Source organism: Ovis canadensis, chromosome 2, assembly GCF_042477335.2.
Source record: "Ovis canadensis isolate MfBH-ARS-UI-01 breed Bighorn chromosome 2, ARS-UI_OviCan_v2, whole genome shotgun sequence".
Classification (NCBI taxonomy): Eukaryota; Metazoa; Chordata; class Mammalia; order Artiodactyla; family Bovidae; genus Ovis; species Ovis canadensis.
In genome coordinates, this window is record NC_091246.1 from 223,664,111 (window position 1) to 223,680,199 (window position 16,089).

The 16,089-nt window shown below is 49.3% G+C and overlaps 1 protein-coding gene across 1 annotated transcript in view; it reads right to left on the bottom strand.

Annotated features, from left to right (window-relative positions):
- Window positions 1–16,089, bottom strand: part of MARCHF4 (membrane associated ring-CH-type finger 4) — a 116,950-nt gene that overhangs the window by 12,172 nt on the left and 88,689 nt on the right. Inside the window, exons 2-3 of the mRNA XM_069574523.1 lie at window positions 13,807–13,962; window positions 8,013–8,205 (exon numbers count right to left, since the gene is read on the bottom strand). Coding sequence (XP_069430624.1) covers window positions 8,013–8,205; window positions 13,807–13,962 — 349 coding nt within the window. The remainder of the gene's footprint in view (window positions 1–8,012; window positions 8,206–13,806; window positions 13,963–16,089) is intronic.

Sequence of the window (16,089 nt, forward strand, 5' to 3'; positions counted from 1 at the left end):
CATGCCGCCCCAGAGCATTATGTAGCACCACTCCCATCATTCCGGAGACCCAGACTCTGAGGTTTGTGGCTCAGTCCCTCCTGCTATTTTCTCATCTCTGTCTCCTTTCATCCCTTTAGGTGTTTAATGTTCCCTAGGTCTCTGTTCTTAGTCACCGACTCCCTGAACAGTCCTCCTAAGTTACCTATTCAAAATTCACAGCTTCAAACACCTCTTACTGTTGCCTTCCAAATCTGTCTTCAACTGCCTGCTTTCCTTACCATCTCATCTCTCCATCAGTTACCAGGAGTTGTCAGAAATGGTTCAGTGCCCTCAGTATCTTCTTCTATATCACAGGAGGGGACCACCTGTTCACTAAAAAAAAAAAAAAAAAAAAAGCTTTTCCCTCTTTCTAGCCCAGCAAAGAGACACCTTCCTGACCCTTCATTCTCCTCTTTGCAGCCCATAATGTCTCCCATGTGTCTGGCATCTCTTCTACTGCCAACTCATGACTTAGAAACTGCCTCTTGCCTCTCTGCCTGGATTTTAGATTTAGAATGGTCCTTTCTTTTTGTGCTGCCTTTCTTGAAGATGTACCCTTTAGTTCCTCATTGTTTTACCCACTGCCCACCCCATTCTCATGGTCAAAGAATGATGCCTGGTCCCCACTCAAGCGAGCGTCCCGGGGTTCCTACCAGTCTGAAGGAGTTCAGACCACCGTATCAAGTCCACATCCTGTATACTTCTCAAGGTCACCCCACACACTTCTTCCCCACCATCGCTGTTTTGCATCTCTTTACTTCTTTCCCACTCTATTATAAGCATTTTCCAGCTGGCTTCTCCCAATGTCTAGTCTGTCCAGCTCTGTGATCCAATCTACTGAAACCTGCTAGAGCTCTCTCTTTAAAACACACATCTGATCATACTTCTCTGTATAAAATCTTTAAAATGCCTCCCCTCACCAACAGGGATGTCTGAGCTGCTTCGTGCATGATTCATCAGCTGTGAGATTTGCTTCTTGCCAACCTCCCCATCCCCATGACCTACCTCCCCATCCTGGCTCTTCGCACTGAGCCATACAAAGCTGCTCAATGCTTTCTAAGCACACATTGCTCTCTCTTGTCTCTGCCTCTACCACACTCTGCCTGGAAAGTTCTTCTCCGCTGTTCTGGACAAATTTTGACATATCTTTCAAAACTAGCTCAAGGATAGGGTTCCATCCTTTAGAAACCCTTCTTTTTTAATTAAACTTTTTATTTTGTATTGGGGCATAGCCAATGAACAATGCTGTGATAGTTTCAGGTGGACAGCAAAGGGACTCAGCCATACATATACATGTATCCATTCTCCCCCAAACTCCTCTCCCATCCAGGCTATCACATAACTTTGAGCAGAGTTCCATATGCTACACTGTAGGGCCTTGTTGGTTGTGGGCTCAGTCGCTAAGTTGTGTCCGACTCTGCGACCCCATGGACTGTAGCCCACCTACCTGGCTCTTCTGTCCATGAGATTTCCCAGGCAAGAATACTGGAGTGGGTTGCCATTTCCTTCTCCACCTTGTTGGTTATCCGTTTTAAATACAGCAGTCTTGAATACCTCCGAAGAAGAGTTAACTGCTCTCTGCTCTGTTCTACCTTTCTCTGTGTCTTGTATAAGCTCCTGTTCTGTTGTAATTTATTTGTAGACTGTGAGCTCCTCAAGGGCAGGGACTGGGACTCATTCACATCTCTGTTAAAGTTCCCTAGTTTCATGACCGAAATTAGGCAGCTAACAAATGCTACTGAATGAATGGATCTGACTGCCCGGAGCTTACTCTGATTCAGTCATTTTCTGTGCTCACCCTGTGTCCTAGCCTCAGTAATTAACTTGTCTGCCTTCCCAGTGAAATGTACAGTCCTTGAGAGTGGATGACTCTCATTGGGAGTGCTCTCTCAACAATTTTTTTTAGCCCTGGAGCATGTGGGATCTTAGTTCCCCAACCGGGGATCGAACCCACGCCCTCTTCAGTGGAAGCTCAGAGTCTTCACCATCTGAGCCCCCAGGGAAGCCCAGGAAGCTCAGAGTCTTAACCACTGGGCCACCAGGGAAGTCCTCAATAAATATTTCTGAATGAAGGAATGGATTCCCTAATTTCACGTTAAACAGTGGATTTAGCTCCCCATATTCCAAGGACCTTTCACGAGAGTGTCACAGGGAAATAAACCACCCAAATTTCATCTCAACTTCTCAAGCCTCCCTCTCAGTTGATGTCAGAATAGCACTGATCAAAAGGGAGGTACAGCAATGGTTAATTTCCAAATCCCTGAATACAGGACAGGAGCAGCTGGCGTTCACTGAAGTTCTTATTGCCACCAGCCATTAACTCTATGAGTCAAGATGTTACTGGGCCCATTTTCCCTCAACCTGCCTCCCCATCCAAGCTCTGCATTTGCAATTTCTCAGAGCAATCAGAGATGAAACAGGCAGTAGAAAGCACTCAGGAATTGAAGCCAGAGGGTCATGGTCCAATCCCCAGCTCTACCATTTGCTTAGTTATGTGACCTGGTGCCCACCTGCTTTAAGCCTACCCTCACCTGTTCAATAGGGATAATTTTTCCCCTGATTATCTTTTAGCGTTGTGGGCCCCTTTCTCAGTTCCTCTCTGTTGCAGGGGTTTGGTGGATTGTTCTGTCTACAGCAAGTTACATCTGGCTTTTACTGTGGCAGAGACTGGTCTCAGGACTTAGGACTCTAAGCCAAGAGATGCTTAATCTGTAGAGGTGGCCTGTGTTCCAGAATGTACAACCTTCTGGTACGACCAAGTCCAGAGTCACTGTCCACAGCCCTGAACCCATGCTGCATTAAATAGAGAACCCAGACCTTCCTGGCAACCATTCCAGGCAAAATCCTTTGGTGAGAACTAGAGGTCATTGCCTGAGAACCATTGCTTTCACTGATTCACCGGAAGGTCAGCTAGGTGGACACAGCCATGGATAGGGCTGATGCGGCTTCACGAGCAGCAAGCCGATGTCTCAGACTTTGCATCCTCTTAGCTTCATGGCAGAGAATACCCCCTGAGCTGGTGTTGATGCAGTGAATTTCTCGTGCGTCCCTCGCACTCTCATCAACTTTTCCTTAGCACACCACTCTGATAAAGAAGTTATTTTTAAGGATGAATTAAACCTATGCGTTATGTTTACTCAAATTTTTACTATCTGAGGCCATTTAACAGTCTCAAGGAATAGACCAAGGTGTCTGAAAAGTAGAGAAAGTTCAAGGCATTATTTTAACAAGTGTCTTATCTCTTTCTTAGGCTAAAGCTTAGTCGCTAAGTCGTGTCTGACTCTTGCGATCCCATGGACTATAGGCCACCAGGCTCCTCTGTCCATGGAATTTTCCAGGCAAGAATACTGGAATGAATGGCCATTTCCTTCTCCAAGGGGAGCTTCCCAACATAGGAATCGAACCCGCGTCTACTGCCCTACGGGCATATTTTTTACCCTCTGAGCTAGCAGGGAATACCATATTCTAACTTCTTTCTTACTCCACCTGTTAAGCTAACACAGGGCTACACTCATTTTCCCTTCCCCAAGGATAAAGAGGAGTGTGATGGCACACTCTCCTTCTGTAAGAACAGACTGTGTTGGCATTCTGGTTTGTCTCTCCTGTGAATCTGATGAAAGTGCAGTATCAGCTGGGTTGTAACATGTCCTGAGTTGGAGGTGACCCCTGATTGGTGAGTGCTTTACTATGAATACTGCTGGGAGGCTGTAGCATTGGGCTTTCTTAGTCCGTTGTCTCTTGTGAATATGTCTGACTTTTGTGGGAATCCTGAAAACTGGGCCAAGAGGGACGCGCTGTTGTGGATCTCATCTCCTTGTTTCTGAGCTATCACCTGGGGGCTGAGAGAGTGGGCCTGAACTAAAACAGATGAGGACTCACCTGCAGGAGCAAGCTGCACCCGCCTGAGGAGCCTGTTTCCTGTCTACGGTCCTCTAAGTGAATCTGGTGCCAAACACGCTCCCTGGTAGTTCCATGAGTCTGAATGTCTAGCTGAGCTTAAAAATAAAGAGATGCCACCCAATTATCCCTTCCAGGGAGCTCTTAAAAAGCTATTTTTACATCTACTTGTGCAGTGCTGTGTGCTTCTCTTCAACTGGCCAGAACACAGCAGAAAAATGACTGTTACTTATATTTCATCCTTAAAGCCATCATCCTTACTATTGGTCATCAGTTCAGTTCAGTTCAGTTCAGTTGCTTAGTCGTGTCCGACTCTTTGCGACCCCATGAATCACAGCACGCCAGGCCTCCCTGTCCATCACCAACTCCCAGAGTTCACCTAAACTCATGTGCATTGAGTCAGTGATGCCATCCAGCCATCTCATCCTCTGTTGTCCCCTTCTCCTCCTGCCCCCAATCCCTCTCAGCATCAGTCTTTTCCAATGAGTCAACTCTTCGCATGAGGTGGCCAAAGTACTGGAGTTTCAGCTTCAGCATCATTCCTTCCAAAGAAATCCCAGGGCTGATCTCCTTCAGAATGGACTGGTTGGATCTCCTTGCAGTCCAAGGGACTCTCAAGAGTCTTCTCCAACACCACAGTTCAAAAGCATCAATTCTTTGGCGCTCAGCCTTCTTCACAGTCCAACTCTCACATCCATACATTGGTCATCACCATCATCAAAATCATCATCATCGCAACCACCACAAGAATCTGTGCACCCCAGCTCCTGCCTGTCACCTGCCTCTGTTTGATTGAGAGCACATTTTGCACACAAGTGTGCTCGGTTGCTTCAGTTGTGTCTGACTCTTTGCAACCCCATGGACTCTTTGCAACCTCGGGGCTCCTCTGTCCATGGGATTCTCCAGGCAAGAATACTGGAGTGGGTTGCCATTTCTTTCTCCAGGGGATCTTCCTGACCCAGGGATCAAACTCAGGTCTCCTACATTACAGGCGGATTCTTTACCACTGAGCCACCAAGGAAGCCCAGAGCACATATCTCTTTTCCCTTTTTAAATTTTTACAGGTGAGATAGTCTAACTATAAATACATGTGACCACTTTTGGATGGCACTAAAAGAGATGAGGGTCCCTATGCATTCCCCTTCCATCTAATAACAGTTTCCAAGCAGTCATTGGCTGTCACACCAGATGATTGGATAGCTCATGGTGGGGCTGTGCCCCTGGGAAGGATGTTTTCCTGAAGGCTTGGAAGGAAGGAAAACAATGTGAAAACTCTCAGCATTTGGCTCACTCTGCTTTTCCCATAATTGGAGTGACTGAGGGTCACATGTATACAAGATGGGAGAAAAAGTGGGCCAGGGGTGGGGAGCAGGCAGGCAGATAGAGGAGCCAAGAAAGAGACAGAGAAGGAGATGGTCCTGGAGCCCTACTCAGAGACACCATGAGGAGGAGAGACCAGAGCTCTAGGCAGGCCAGGGTGCTGGGTGGCTCGGAGCCAGGGTGCAGCCTGCCATGGCGGCCCCTCCTGTACATGGGCCCATGTGCGCTGAAGTCTCAGGTGGCATCTGTAGGTTTCCCAGTGCTGCGGCAGGAGCCCTGCTCTCTGATACCAGGGGATAACAGAAAGAGCCCTGGGTGGCCAGCTGGGAGACCTTGCTTCTAGTCCCAGCTGAGCAATCGTGAGCTGATCACTCCCCTTCTGTGGGCCCCCTGTTCTCTCGACTTCCAAACAAGGGAGTTGTCTTGACTGGTCCCATGACCAAGTCTCTTCTATGTCCAGTTTTCCCAGTTTTCAAATCTCTGGAGCCCTGACTGGGAGATGGTATTTATGCTCCTCTCTCTCTCTCTCTCATGCTGGCCTCCAGGCAGGAGCTTATTGGTGACATCATTGGCCCATAGCCCGTGGGCAGAAGGGCCAGGGTGCCAGTACTGAGCGGAAGCTCTGAGAAGCTCTGTGAGTTTCACTCATCCTCTTGTGCTCCTGCTCTTGGTGGGAAGACTACACCCCAGTAGTTCCTGCCCCTTTAGCCTGGGCCCCATCATAAGGAGACACTCAGGCTTGAGCCCAACACAGTCTCAGAAGCTAAGTCCAGCCAAGCCTGGCAGAACCAAATCATCTCATGGACCCACGAATGGGACATAAATGCTTGCTGTGAGGCAGTGCAATTTCGGAGCTGTTTGTTACTGCAGCCAAAGCTGACGAATACACCACATGACAGGAAAGTGTGTCTCATAGACATGCACTCCAGGGACCCATCAAAGGCCCGCCTGAAGGAGAATGAAGGGCAGCTGGAAGGGCCCTACAGGAAGGCTTCCACTGCTTCCCTCTTCTTGCCAGAGCCACACACCTCCATATGGAGACGCACCTGGTTTTTGGCATCAACAACTCGTGCCTCAGCAGGGGTAGGAAGGGAGTCTGGTGGGAGAGGAAACTAAATTAGAATGCCTCAATGTCAAAGTGCTCCCCATTCACAGTCCTCTCTCTTCTGTAGGCCTCCAAGCCTGGGCAGTCTGTTTCTTTCACTGCCTAGGTGCTGTAATTAAATGGCTCTTGAACTTGGGAGTTGACGTACTGGTTTAGCCCGCATGGAGAGGCAGCAAGACGCTTAGACAGGTCTACAAGTGCCAGCGTCACTAGTCTCTGGCTGCTGCAGTCTGTATGCAAGCCTCTGTGATCCCTACCATTAAAAGACCCTGAAGAAAATGAACACCCTCTCCGCCCAATTCTAGCTGATAGATGTTTTCTTGCCAAACAGAGCAGTGTGGCCTATTTGATAGAAACACAAACTAATGCCCAGAGAGGACCACTGCAGAGCTCCGGTGCTGTTGGCACTATAGCCTAGGGGGTAACCTGAGAGGTCCAGGATAGGAGGTATGACCAGGGCTTAAGCATGCTTCCTTCACTCAGAGAAAACCAGGGCCATTCCCCACCTCCTCAGTCATTTGGATGAAGACTCCGGAGTTGACAGCCACAGTCATCTGCTGGAAAAAACAAAAACCCTCCACCAGCCAGCCTAATATAATGGAAGAGGAGGGAACATACATTTAGGAATGGGGTAAGGGAGCAAGCGGAAACTTAGAGTGGTGGGATTCTAACCTTCTTCTAAAACACTGAAAGCTTTAAAGCAAAACCTTGCCCTGGAACAGACACATGTGTAAGTCAATGAGAGTACAGAAGCTGGGGGGAAGCAGGGATGAAGACTCAGAGCCTGTCTGCAGAGCATCTCATTCCCCACTCCTTAAAGTGGCTCCTGAAGTTGTGCATGGAACCCCTGAACTATATCCACTTTGAAAACCACTAGATTAGAGAAATCTTGGGTATTAGTAGACTTACGGAAAGCTGAAAAAAAAAGGGGAGCAAGGTATCATCGTGATTGTTTCTGGGCATTTTGCTGTGAAGAGAATGGAATTAAATGTATAGGCCTCCTTTGTCCTGACTTGGCACAATGGATAAGAGGCCTTCCACAACTTGGCTAAGGCAGGTAGACTGACCAACTGACCTTTCTCAAATATTCTTAGAGGCTAATCTCCTCATTTTCATCTTCAGCTGGGCAGGACAGAGTTGCCAGGAAAGACTGAGGTCTCCTGTCTTTGTCCTTCCTCCTCCTACTCCCTACACACCCCTCAAATCTAAGCCACAGCCCCTCTTGAGCTCACAAGTCTCAAGCCTGGTGCCATCTCTGCTTTGACCTTTTTGACCTTCAAGAGGGAGGGACCTTGGGAGACGTGTCTAATTCACCAGCCCATGGCTCCCCACTTCCTGTAGAGACAAGTTTCCAGACCCCCCTATGCACACCACGTCCACGAATCCACACATCCCGGAGACCCACCTAGGCACACCGTGTCCATGAATCCACACATCCCGGAGACCCCCCTATGCACACCACGTCCATGAATCCACACATCCCGGAGACCCACCTCTGCACACCACATCCACGAATCCACAAATCCCGGAGACCCACCTCTGCGCACCACATCTGCGAATCCACACATCCCAGAGACCCACCTCTGTACACCACGTCCATGAATCCACACATCCCGGAGACCCACCTCTGCACACCACGTCCATGAATCCACACATCCCGGAGACTCACCTATGCACACCACGTCCATGAATCCATACATCCCATAGCAGATCTGGAAGAGGAGGTCTTGGCGCTGCCATTTTGCTGAGGGGCTGAAGGTCGACCAGATGAGCCAAGAGATGCTGGCGATGAGGAAGAGGGAACCCAGGATGGCAGCTGCAATCTGGACCTTCTCGATGACTGTCAGGGAGATGGCCTGCCACTGCAGGGGCGAGAACGGCAGGTCAGCGGGGGCCTGCAGGCCCTCACCCCATTTCCACCCCATCCCCACCCCCTCCTCCTGCTGCCGCCCCAGGCTCTCACCCCTGGATTTAAGCCAGGGCTCACCAACGTGCAATACAGTGGCTCTTTTTGAGAGTTTCTGAGTATTAACTTTGTGTTTTTGATATGGAAGAAACCTATATCATACCGAATGATCAGAAGTCATTTCTGGGTGGGTCAGGCTGAGAAGGAAAGTCCCTGTGGTTGATTATGATGCAGACAGAAAACTGGGAAGGAGAAAGTGGAAATGCAGCGTGTAGTGGTGTTCCAGGTCCCCAGAATATTCTTTTCTGAGCAACACATTATTTGCTCACTAATAGGTGCTAAGAGGGCATAGGCCTTTTTTTTTTTTTTTGCTTGTTTTCTACAACAACATCTGGCATGTCATTTAATATACATGCTAGAGATTAACAGTTCAACAGACAAAAAGAGGCCACAGGATGTCAAGGAGAGAGAAGAAAAACAGTATAATTTACTGACTATATATGAATGCCGAAATTTTGGTGTTTTTTTTTTTTTAACAGAAAAGCACTATGCTAATAGCTGTGTTGATGGATGGATTGAAGGCTAGAGTGTGGGTGGGTTTCCACTCTGAAATTCTATGAGTCTTTGACTGATCCAGGTATCACAGGCCTAAATGAGCCATGAGTTGGATTTTACTTTGGGATTTATTCATGCTCTTGCTCAGCAAATATGTTCCGGGTGTTCTGTGTGTGTACCCTGCTAGGTGCTGAATATAAAGCAGTAAGCAAAAACTTGCAGACTTCTGCCTTCATGGGGCTTCACATTTAGAGAACACAGACAGACATATGATTATTTACAATGGCAATCCATCATGACATATGAGAGCCTATGACAGGGGATTTCACTTCCTAGAGGAAGCAATGAGTTGAGTGGGAGTTTACTAGACAAAGAGAGGAGGCATATGTGTCCAGCAGGGAGAAGAGCATGTGCAAAGGCCCTGTGACAGAAGAAAGCAGGGTAAGTACAAAAACCTGGAAGAAGACCGAGAGGGTGGAGCAGAGAGCGGGGAGTGGGGTAAGACAACTGGGAAGGGAAGAAGGAACCACATGGGAGCCTAAAGAATATGCAAAGACTTTTAAAAACTTTTTTGTAAGAATAAACATGATACTCTTGACCAGTGTGCAGCAGGGAAATGACAGGATCAGGCTTGGGAAGGTGGCGTGTGTGCATACTCAGTTGTGTCTGACTCTTTGTGACCCGATGGACTGTAGCCCACCAGGCTCCTCTGTGCGTGGGATTTCCCAGGCAAGAATACTGGAGCGGGTTGCCATTTCCTTCTCTAGGGGATCTTCACAACCCAGGGATCAAACCTGTACCTCCTGCGTTTGAAGGCAGATTCTTTCCTTCTGTGCTACCTGGGAAGCCCTTCGGAAGGTGGAAGGAAGGACTGTCCCCTGACTGTAGCAGTTTGTGTAACGCCCTGCAGAGAGCACCTAGTAGGCATTTCAGAAGGCATGTCAGAACTCCCCAGAAAAGGCGGACAACCTTCCTTCTGCCAACAGCGAGCCCTCCCTGCACATTATACAGCCTAGACGGAAGCAATGATGATTCTGGCTCCTGCCGGGACTGACCGGTGGCCCCTAAGGAACTGTAACTATTGGAAAGCATTTGCTCACTCATCTAGATGTGGGACATCAGCCTTTACATGTAACTATACAGGTCGCATCCTGTTACAGGTAATTGGGCCTTTACATTTTCCACTGCTCTTTCCACCCTGCCTAGGGTTACACATAACAGGAATTTTCCAGAAGATGGCCTGATCCCACGGACTCCTCTAACAGAGGGCAAATGCTTTTTCCAGAGCCAGCCTCCCTCTCTGTGAAGAGGGCTCCCGATTGAGCTTTTTGTTTCTACCTCTATGACATCAACACCCTCCCCTTCTTCTGCTTCAGGCAGAAGAAACCCCAAATGGAGAGGCAGAGGAAGCTCCCCTTAATCCCTAAAGTCCTTCCTACCAGCCCCAAGCCACTTGTGGAAGCCATACAGCACCCCAACTATGATTTGAAGCAGGAAGAAGAAAGAGCAGGATGGGGTGCTATGCCCAAGGCTTCCCTCCTGTCTGCCCCATGGGAGGCTCCACAAGCGATGTGGGGAGCAGAGTCACAAGGAGAAAGGAGAGGACAGGGGAGCTCTCTGGTCTCCCAGGGAGATGGGGAAGGGCTCCCCAGGGAGCAGGCTCTGCCCCTACTGGATCCCCGGAGCTTCTTCATCTCCAGCAAGCTCCTGATCCAGAGACTTCTCCATGCCCCTCTGTGCAGCGAATGGAGAGACCAAGGGACAAAAGCATGAAGACAGATGAGTCTTTCTTTATAACAAGAAGAGGCACTGAGCAAGGGCCTGGTGACCCAATCCTAGCTCAGCTCTGCTCCAACTCACGGAGTGTGACCTAGGAGAAGTCAATAAGTTATCAGGACTTCCAAAAAGTGGAGATAATTGTTTCCTAGAGTATTGTGAGAATTAAGTGAAATTAAAGGGTACCTGCTGCCATCATTTCTATTCCTGTTTATATTAATACATGGCAAGGTAAGAGTATTCATAACCATACTTAGCAAACTCCATGCTGGGCGTGTAGGGTAGAGGTGAAGGGCCAGACTCAGGAGTCAGACCTCTGGATATAACCCTGCTCCACCAGGGTGACCTCAGGCAAATTGTTGACCCCTCTGTGCCTCCACTGTCTCATCTGTAAATTGGGAATGATAATAGTACCCATTGCATTGGGTTGTTTTTAGTATTAAATTATATATGTGAACACTTAGAACAACAACAGGCCCCGGTAAGTGCTAATTAAATGTTCATGAATATAACTGCAGTTCAGATGTAGCAAAGAGGATGACAGGCACCCACAGAGCCTTGAGACCACAGGGCTACACTGAAATGCCACCTTTCTCAAGAGCTCTTTCTAGACACAAAGCTTGCAGAGGGTCACTGAGATAACATGCTATCATGCCCACTATTTCTCAGAATGTGTTATGGGGTCAAATGAACCAAGAGATGAGACATCGGAGACTTAGAAGAAACCTCCCTACTCTGACAGCAGTTAGCCCTGGCACCCCATCCATTGCTCTACTTTCTCTTGGTAGAGCTTGCCTGCTCCATCCTCCACCACAGATGAGGGGGATCAGAAGTTGCCCCACCATGGCTGAGCAGGCAGTCATCTCACACTTGGCTGAGACTGAGGAGCCCAAGACATGTAATTGGGTCAATTTGGGCCACAAACACGCAGTACTGCTGCTAGTCCAGACTACTTCCTTCTTCTGGTACTATCTGCAAGAGTGAAAAGGCATTTTCTGAGCACACACCACTGAATGCAATGAGGTCCAGTCACAATCCAGAAGTAACAGAATCAGAATCTCCATGACTAGAAACTCACAGTTAAAGACACAGCAGTAGCTTAAGAATACATTTATTCTTAATTAGTAACTTAAGAATTATTCTTAAGTAGTAACTTGATAAACTTATTCCAGAGTTCCAAAGAAACACAAGGAGAAATAAAGACTTCTTAAGTGATCAATGCAAAGAAATAGAGGAAATCAATATAATGGGAAAGACTAGAGATCTCTTCAAGAAAATCAGAGATACCAAGGGAACATTTCATGCAAAGATGGGCACAATAAAAGACAAAGTTATTCTTAAGTAGTAACTTAAGAATAAACAATAAAGTAGAAAGGCAATGTCAATATTACCATTTGCTTAAGGCACTTGTGAGATTAGAATAATCTTTTCTTTTCTTTACTCCCAGGAAAAGATTCATTGGAAAAGACCCTGATGCTGGGAAAGATTGAAGGCAGGAGGAAAAGAGGGCAACAGAGGATGAGATGGTTGGATGGCATCATCGATTCAATGGACATGAGTCTGAGCAAACTTCAGGAGGTAGTAAAGGACAGGGAAGCCTGGCGTGCTGTACTCCAGGGGGTCTCAAAGAGTCAGACAACACTGAGAGACTGAACAACAACAACCCCCAGGAAAAAGTTATCCCTAAATGTTTCTTCCCTTTTTGTGTCAAGGGCTGATGCCTGTTTATGAGCCAAGGACAGAGCCAAGGGGGCACTGAGCTGGTGGGTTTGGATTCTGACCCTTTTCCAAGGCTTGAATCGGCTAAGAAAGAAGAGTTAATGCACCCCAGGGCCTGGAATCAGACACTGCTATTTTAAGACACTTCAAGATTTTGAAATGAATAGCTGAGGATGGAACCATCGCATGGGGAGGCGCCTCTTGTTCCGACTTTTTGGTGCACCATCAGGATGACTGAGGTGCCTAGGGGTTCTAAGGCTCCCTTCTAGCAATAATGCCCCCCCATCCCAGGCTGGCCCCCACTGCAAGGACACTGCAGTCGTGCCCCCCCATCCCAGGCTGGCCCCTGCTGCAAGGACACTGCAGCTCCGGGTGTTTGCAGCTGCCCTTCCATGCAGAGATCCCAGCCCACCATCATCCCCAAGCCACTCGCTCTGCTGGGGCAGCAGCACTGACTCTCTCTCACCCCCTCGGACAGGAGAGAGACAACTGTGCCAAGCTGCTGGAGTTCCCCGCGCCCTCGCCAGCATGCTGGCTAATTGATGACATGGCAGCTTCACTGGCTGACCGTGTCTATGTGAAGGTATTTTCAGAAGCAAAGCGCCCTCTCTCTGTGTGTGTGCCTCGCAGGGGAGAGCTGTGTGATGTGGAGGATTTATGAGGTGGCACAGGGGCTGTCAGCTCTTCTGGGGATAACAGATGTCTCAGGGCAGGGTGGGAGGGGTCGGGAGGACCATGGGGGGCGTGGGGGCCTCTGATCTGACAGCCCCTCCCCGTGTGAATCTGTTCCGCAGACCCCATCTGAACCCTGGTCTTCCTGCCCTTGACCTTCATGGACTCTTTATATTCTCTCCCTTTTCCTTCCTGCCCCGTCTTTTCTCTTCCTCTGATTCCCTCTTGTGTCTCGTCTCCGTCTTTCTCTAGTCCCTGTCGTAAGAGGTGAGGTCTGTGGACCAGGAGCAGCAGCATCACTGGGTAGCTTGTTAGAATGGAGACTATCAGGCCCCACCCTGCGTTTTGTTGGGATTCCAGGCACCGTCAAGCTTGGGACATAGCATCCAGTCTCTGCTCTCATTTCTTCTTTTCTGCCCTTAACCTCATCACAGTCTTTCTCCTCACCATCCCACCCTGCCTCTTTGCCTTTTTGCACTGTTCTCTCTTTCTTATTGTTTCCTCCCTCCCTCTCCTCTTTTCTTCTTGCTCCTTTTCCTTATTTCATTTATCCTTGAACTCACTTTTTCTCTCTTCCATGTTTCCTTCTCTTATCTATTTCTGTCTCTTGATCCCACCCCTTTCTCCTCTTCTGGCTGAGGCTTAAGAGAAAACACAGAAATTCTTTCCTGCCCTCCTGCCCACTCTCCATCCTCGGTCTCGCCCACCTGGCCCATCTCTTTGCCTTCCTCCAAAGCCCCGGAACTCTAAGGTGACTCATGTCCCGCCGGAGATCACGGGGTGCGGGGAAGCCCGGCCCTCGCCGCAGCGCCCCAGGGGCAGCCCCGGGCCTTACCTGCAGAGGGTTCTTTGTGCTGATGGCGATTACGTGGTACTTGTAGTAGCACAGCTCGCAGCTCCAGCAGCCCCGCTCGCTGATCCACTTGATGAGGCAAGGCTGGTGCGTGCACTTGACAGAGCCATCGCAGCGGCACGGGCTCAGCAGCTCCCCCTGCAGGGAGAGAGGCGGAGAAGTGGTGAGCCAGTGAACCAGTAAGGTTGCTCAGTCGTGTCCTACTCTTTGCGACCCCATGGACTGTAGCCTACCAGGCTCCTCCATCCATGGAATTTTCCAGGCAAGAGTAATGAAGTGGGTTGCCATTTCCTTCTCCAGGGGATCTTCCCAACGCAGGGATCGAACCCAGGTCTCCCACATTACAGGCAGACGCTTTACCATCTCAGCCACCAGGAAGCCAGACCTCAGCAATGAGGGGAAGGGGCGGGGAATTTGCCTTCAGAGTTGCTTTGCCCCCAACCCTCCATGTCTCTGGTCTCTCCAGACCAGACCACAGACTTGGTTGGGAGGAGGCCTGGGCTCCAGGTTCCCAATTTCAGTGAATTCAACTAACAGTTCTGAGCTCCTGGCTCCTACTTGGTACTTTCCAAGTCCTAGGGCTTCTATGAAAATGAGTGAGAAGATCTCCATGGAAGTTCTCTGCCATCCAAAGCGGGTGTCAGCCTAGGTAGACTTCTCTTTAAAGGTACCGCCAGGGGTCTCAAACCCAACTGCTCTCAGGGGCAGACAGGCCACACTGTGACTGAAGCCAGCTGGAGGGAACTGGAATGGATTGGGGGGTTGAAGAGACAGACATCATCAGCCGCAGATGTGGGACTCTGTGTTCCAGGGAGGCAAGCGTTTATGCAAAACTTCCCCGTAGTCAAATCTCAACAGCAAACCCAAGCTTTGAATACATGTCATGAAGATCATTTGGCCTGGCTTTGGAGTTCTGGTCCTGAGCCTTTGCACTCTTCTGCAGCACAACCCATAGAGACCCAGATCCCCTCTGTGAAGCCTCTTGCCCCTGGTCCCAGAGCGACAAAAACGTGGCAGGCTTGGATCCTGGAGACCTAGGAGGCTGACCAGATGCCCCCTCTGAAGGCCTGGGGCCCTCTCAGCATGTCCATTGGGACTGGCTGGGAGTGGTTGGCAAGCCCAGCTTGGGGCAGGCTTCACTCGAAGCAGGGAGGCAAAGACAGTGCTAGAGTTGAAGCTCCTTGTGGACTGCAAGGCTGGACTCAGTCTCCAGAGCCTCCTGTGACCACATGTCACGTGACCACACGCCGCATGACCACAACTGAAGCCTGCACCCACTCCCTGCTGGTCCTGATGCTGCAGGCCCCCAAGGGCCTCCCTCACTCCCTTCTCTCCTCCCCCTCCCTTTCCCCTCTTTCTCCCTCCTCGCTTAGAGCCTGTCATTTCTACCTCCTGACTCCTGTCCACCAGTGCCTTCATTTACCTTCTCAGGGACTTTAGGAGTGGGTCCCACCCAACTCCCCAAATTTTGCTCCCTTCTTACCCGTCCCAAGGCCCCCTTCCTTACTTCCCACGCGCTTCCTCCCCCAACTCATCTATTTTGAAGGAGATGCCTTCTGCCTCACTCCTGTTAAAGGACCCAGAAGCTGCCAGGCACAGCCCATTCCCTAAGCCCCATGCTGGTGTTTGCGACATGCCCACTGAAGCCATGTCCCTTTTAATCTGGTGGCGGTGTTTTAGTCGCCAGGTGGTGTCCAGTTCTTTTGCAACCCTATGGACTGTAGCCTGCCAGGCTCTTCTGTCCACGGGATTTCCTAGGCAAAAACACTGGAGTGGGTTGCCATTTTCTTCTCCAGAGGATCTTCCCCACCCAGGAATCGAATCTGCGTATCTTGCTTTGCAGGTGGATTCTTTATCCACTGATCCACCTGGGAATTTGGGGATTTCACTATTCGAGAAACCACGTCTTGTTCCCAACTTAGGATAAGCAGGCACAGGAGCTCCTGACCTATTAGTTACAGATCTTTATTTGTGTATTTAGTCATACTCTTTGCTATAGACTGTCGAAACAGTCCTTTTCTCCCAAGATGCATGGAATCTTCTTTCCCTTTCACTTCAACTCCTATTACTCAAAGACTACCCCTCGGCCTGGATGAGGTCTAGAGTGTCTTTCTGCACCTGGTGTACCTGTCCACTTGCTTTTCTGTCTTCATGATGGTTCCAAAGCCACCTTCTACAGGGAGTCATCCTTGATTTCTCTAGGTTGAGTGCAGTGCCTTGATCTCTGAGCACCTTGTCAGTGTAACCTTCTGAGACCCTTGGCAT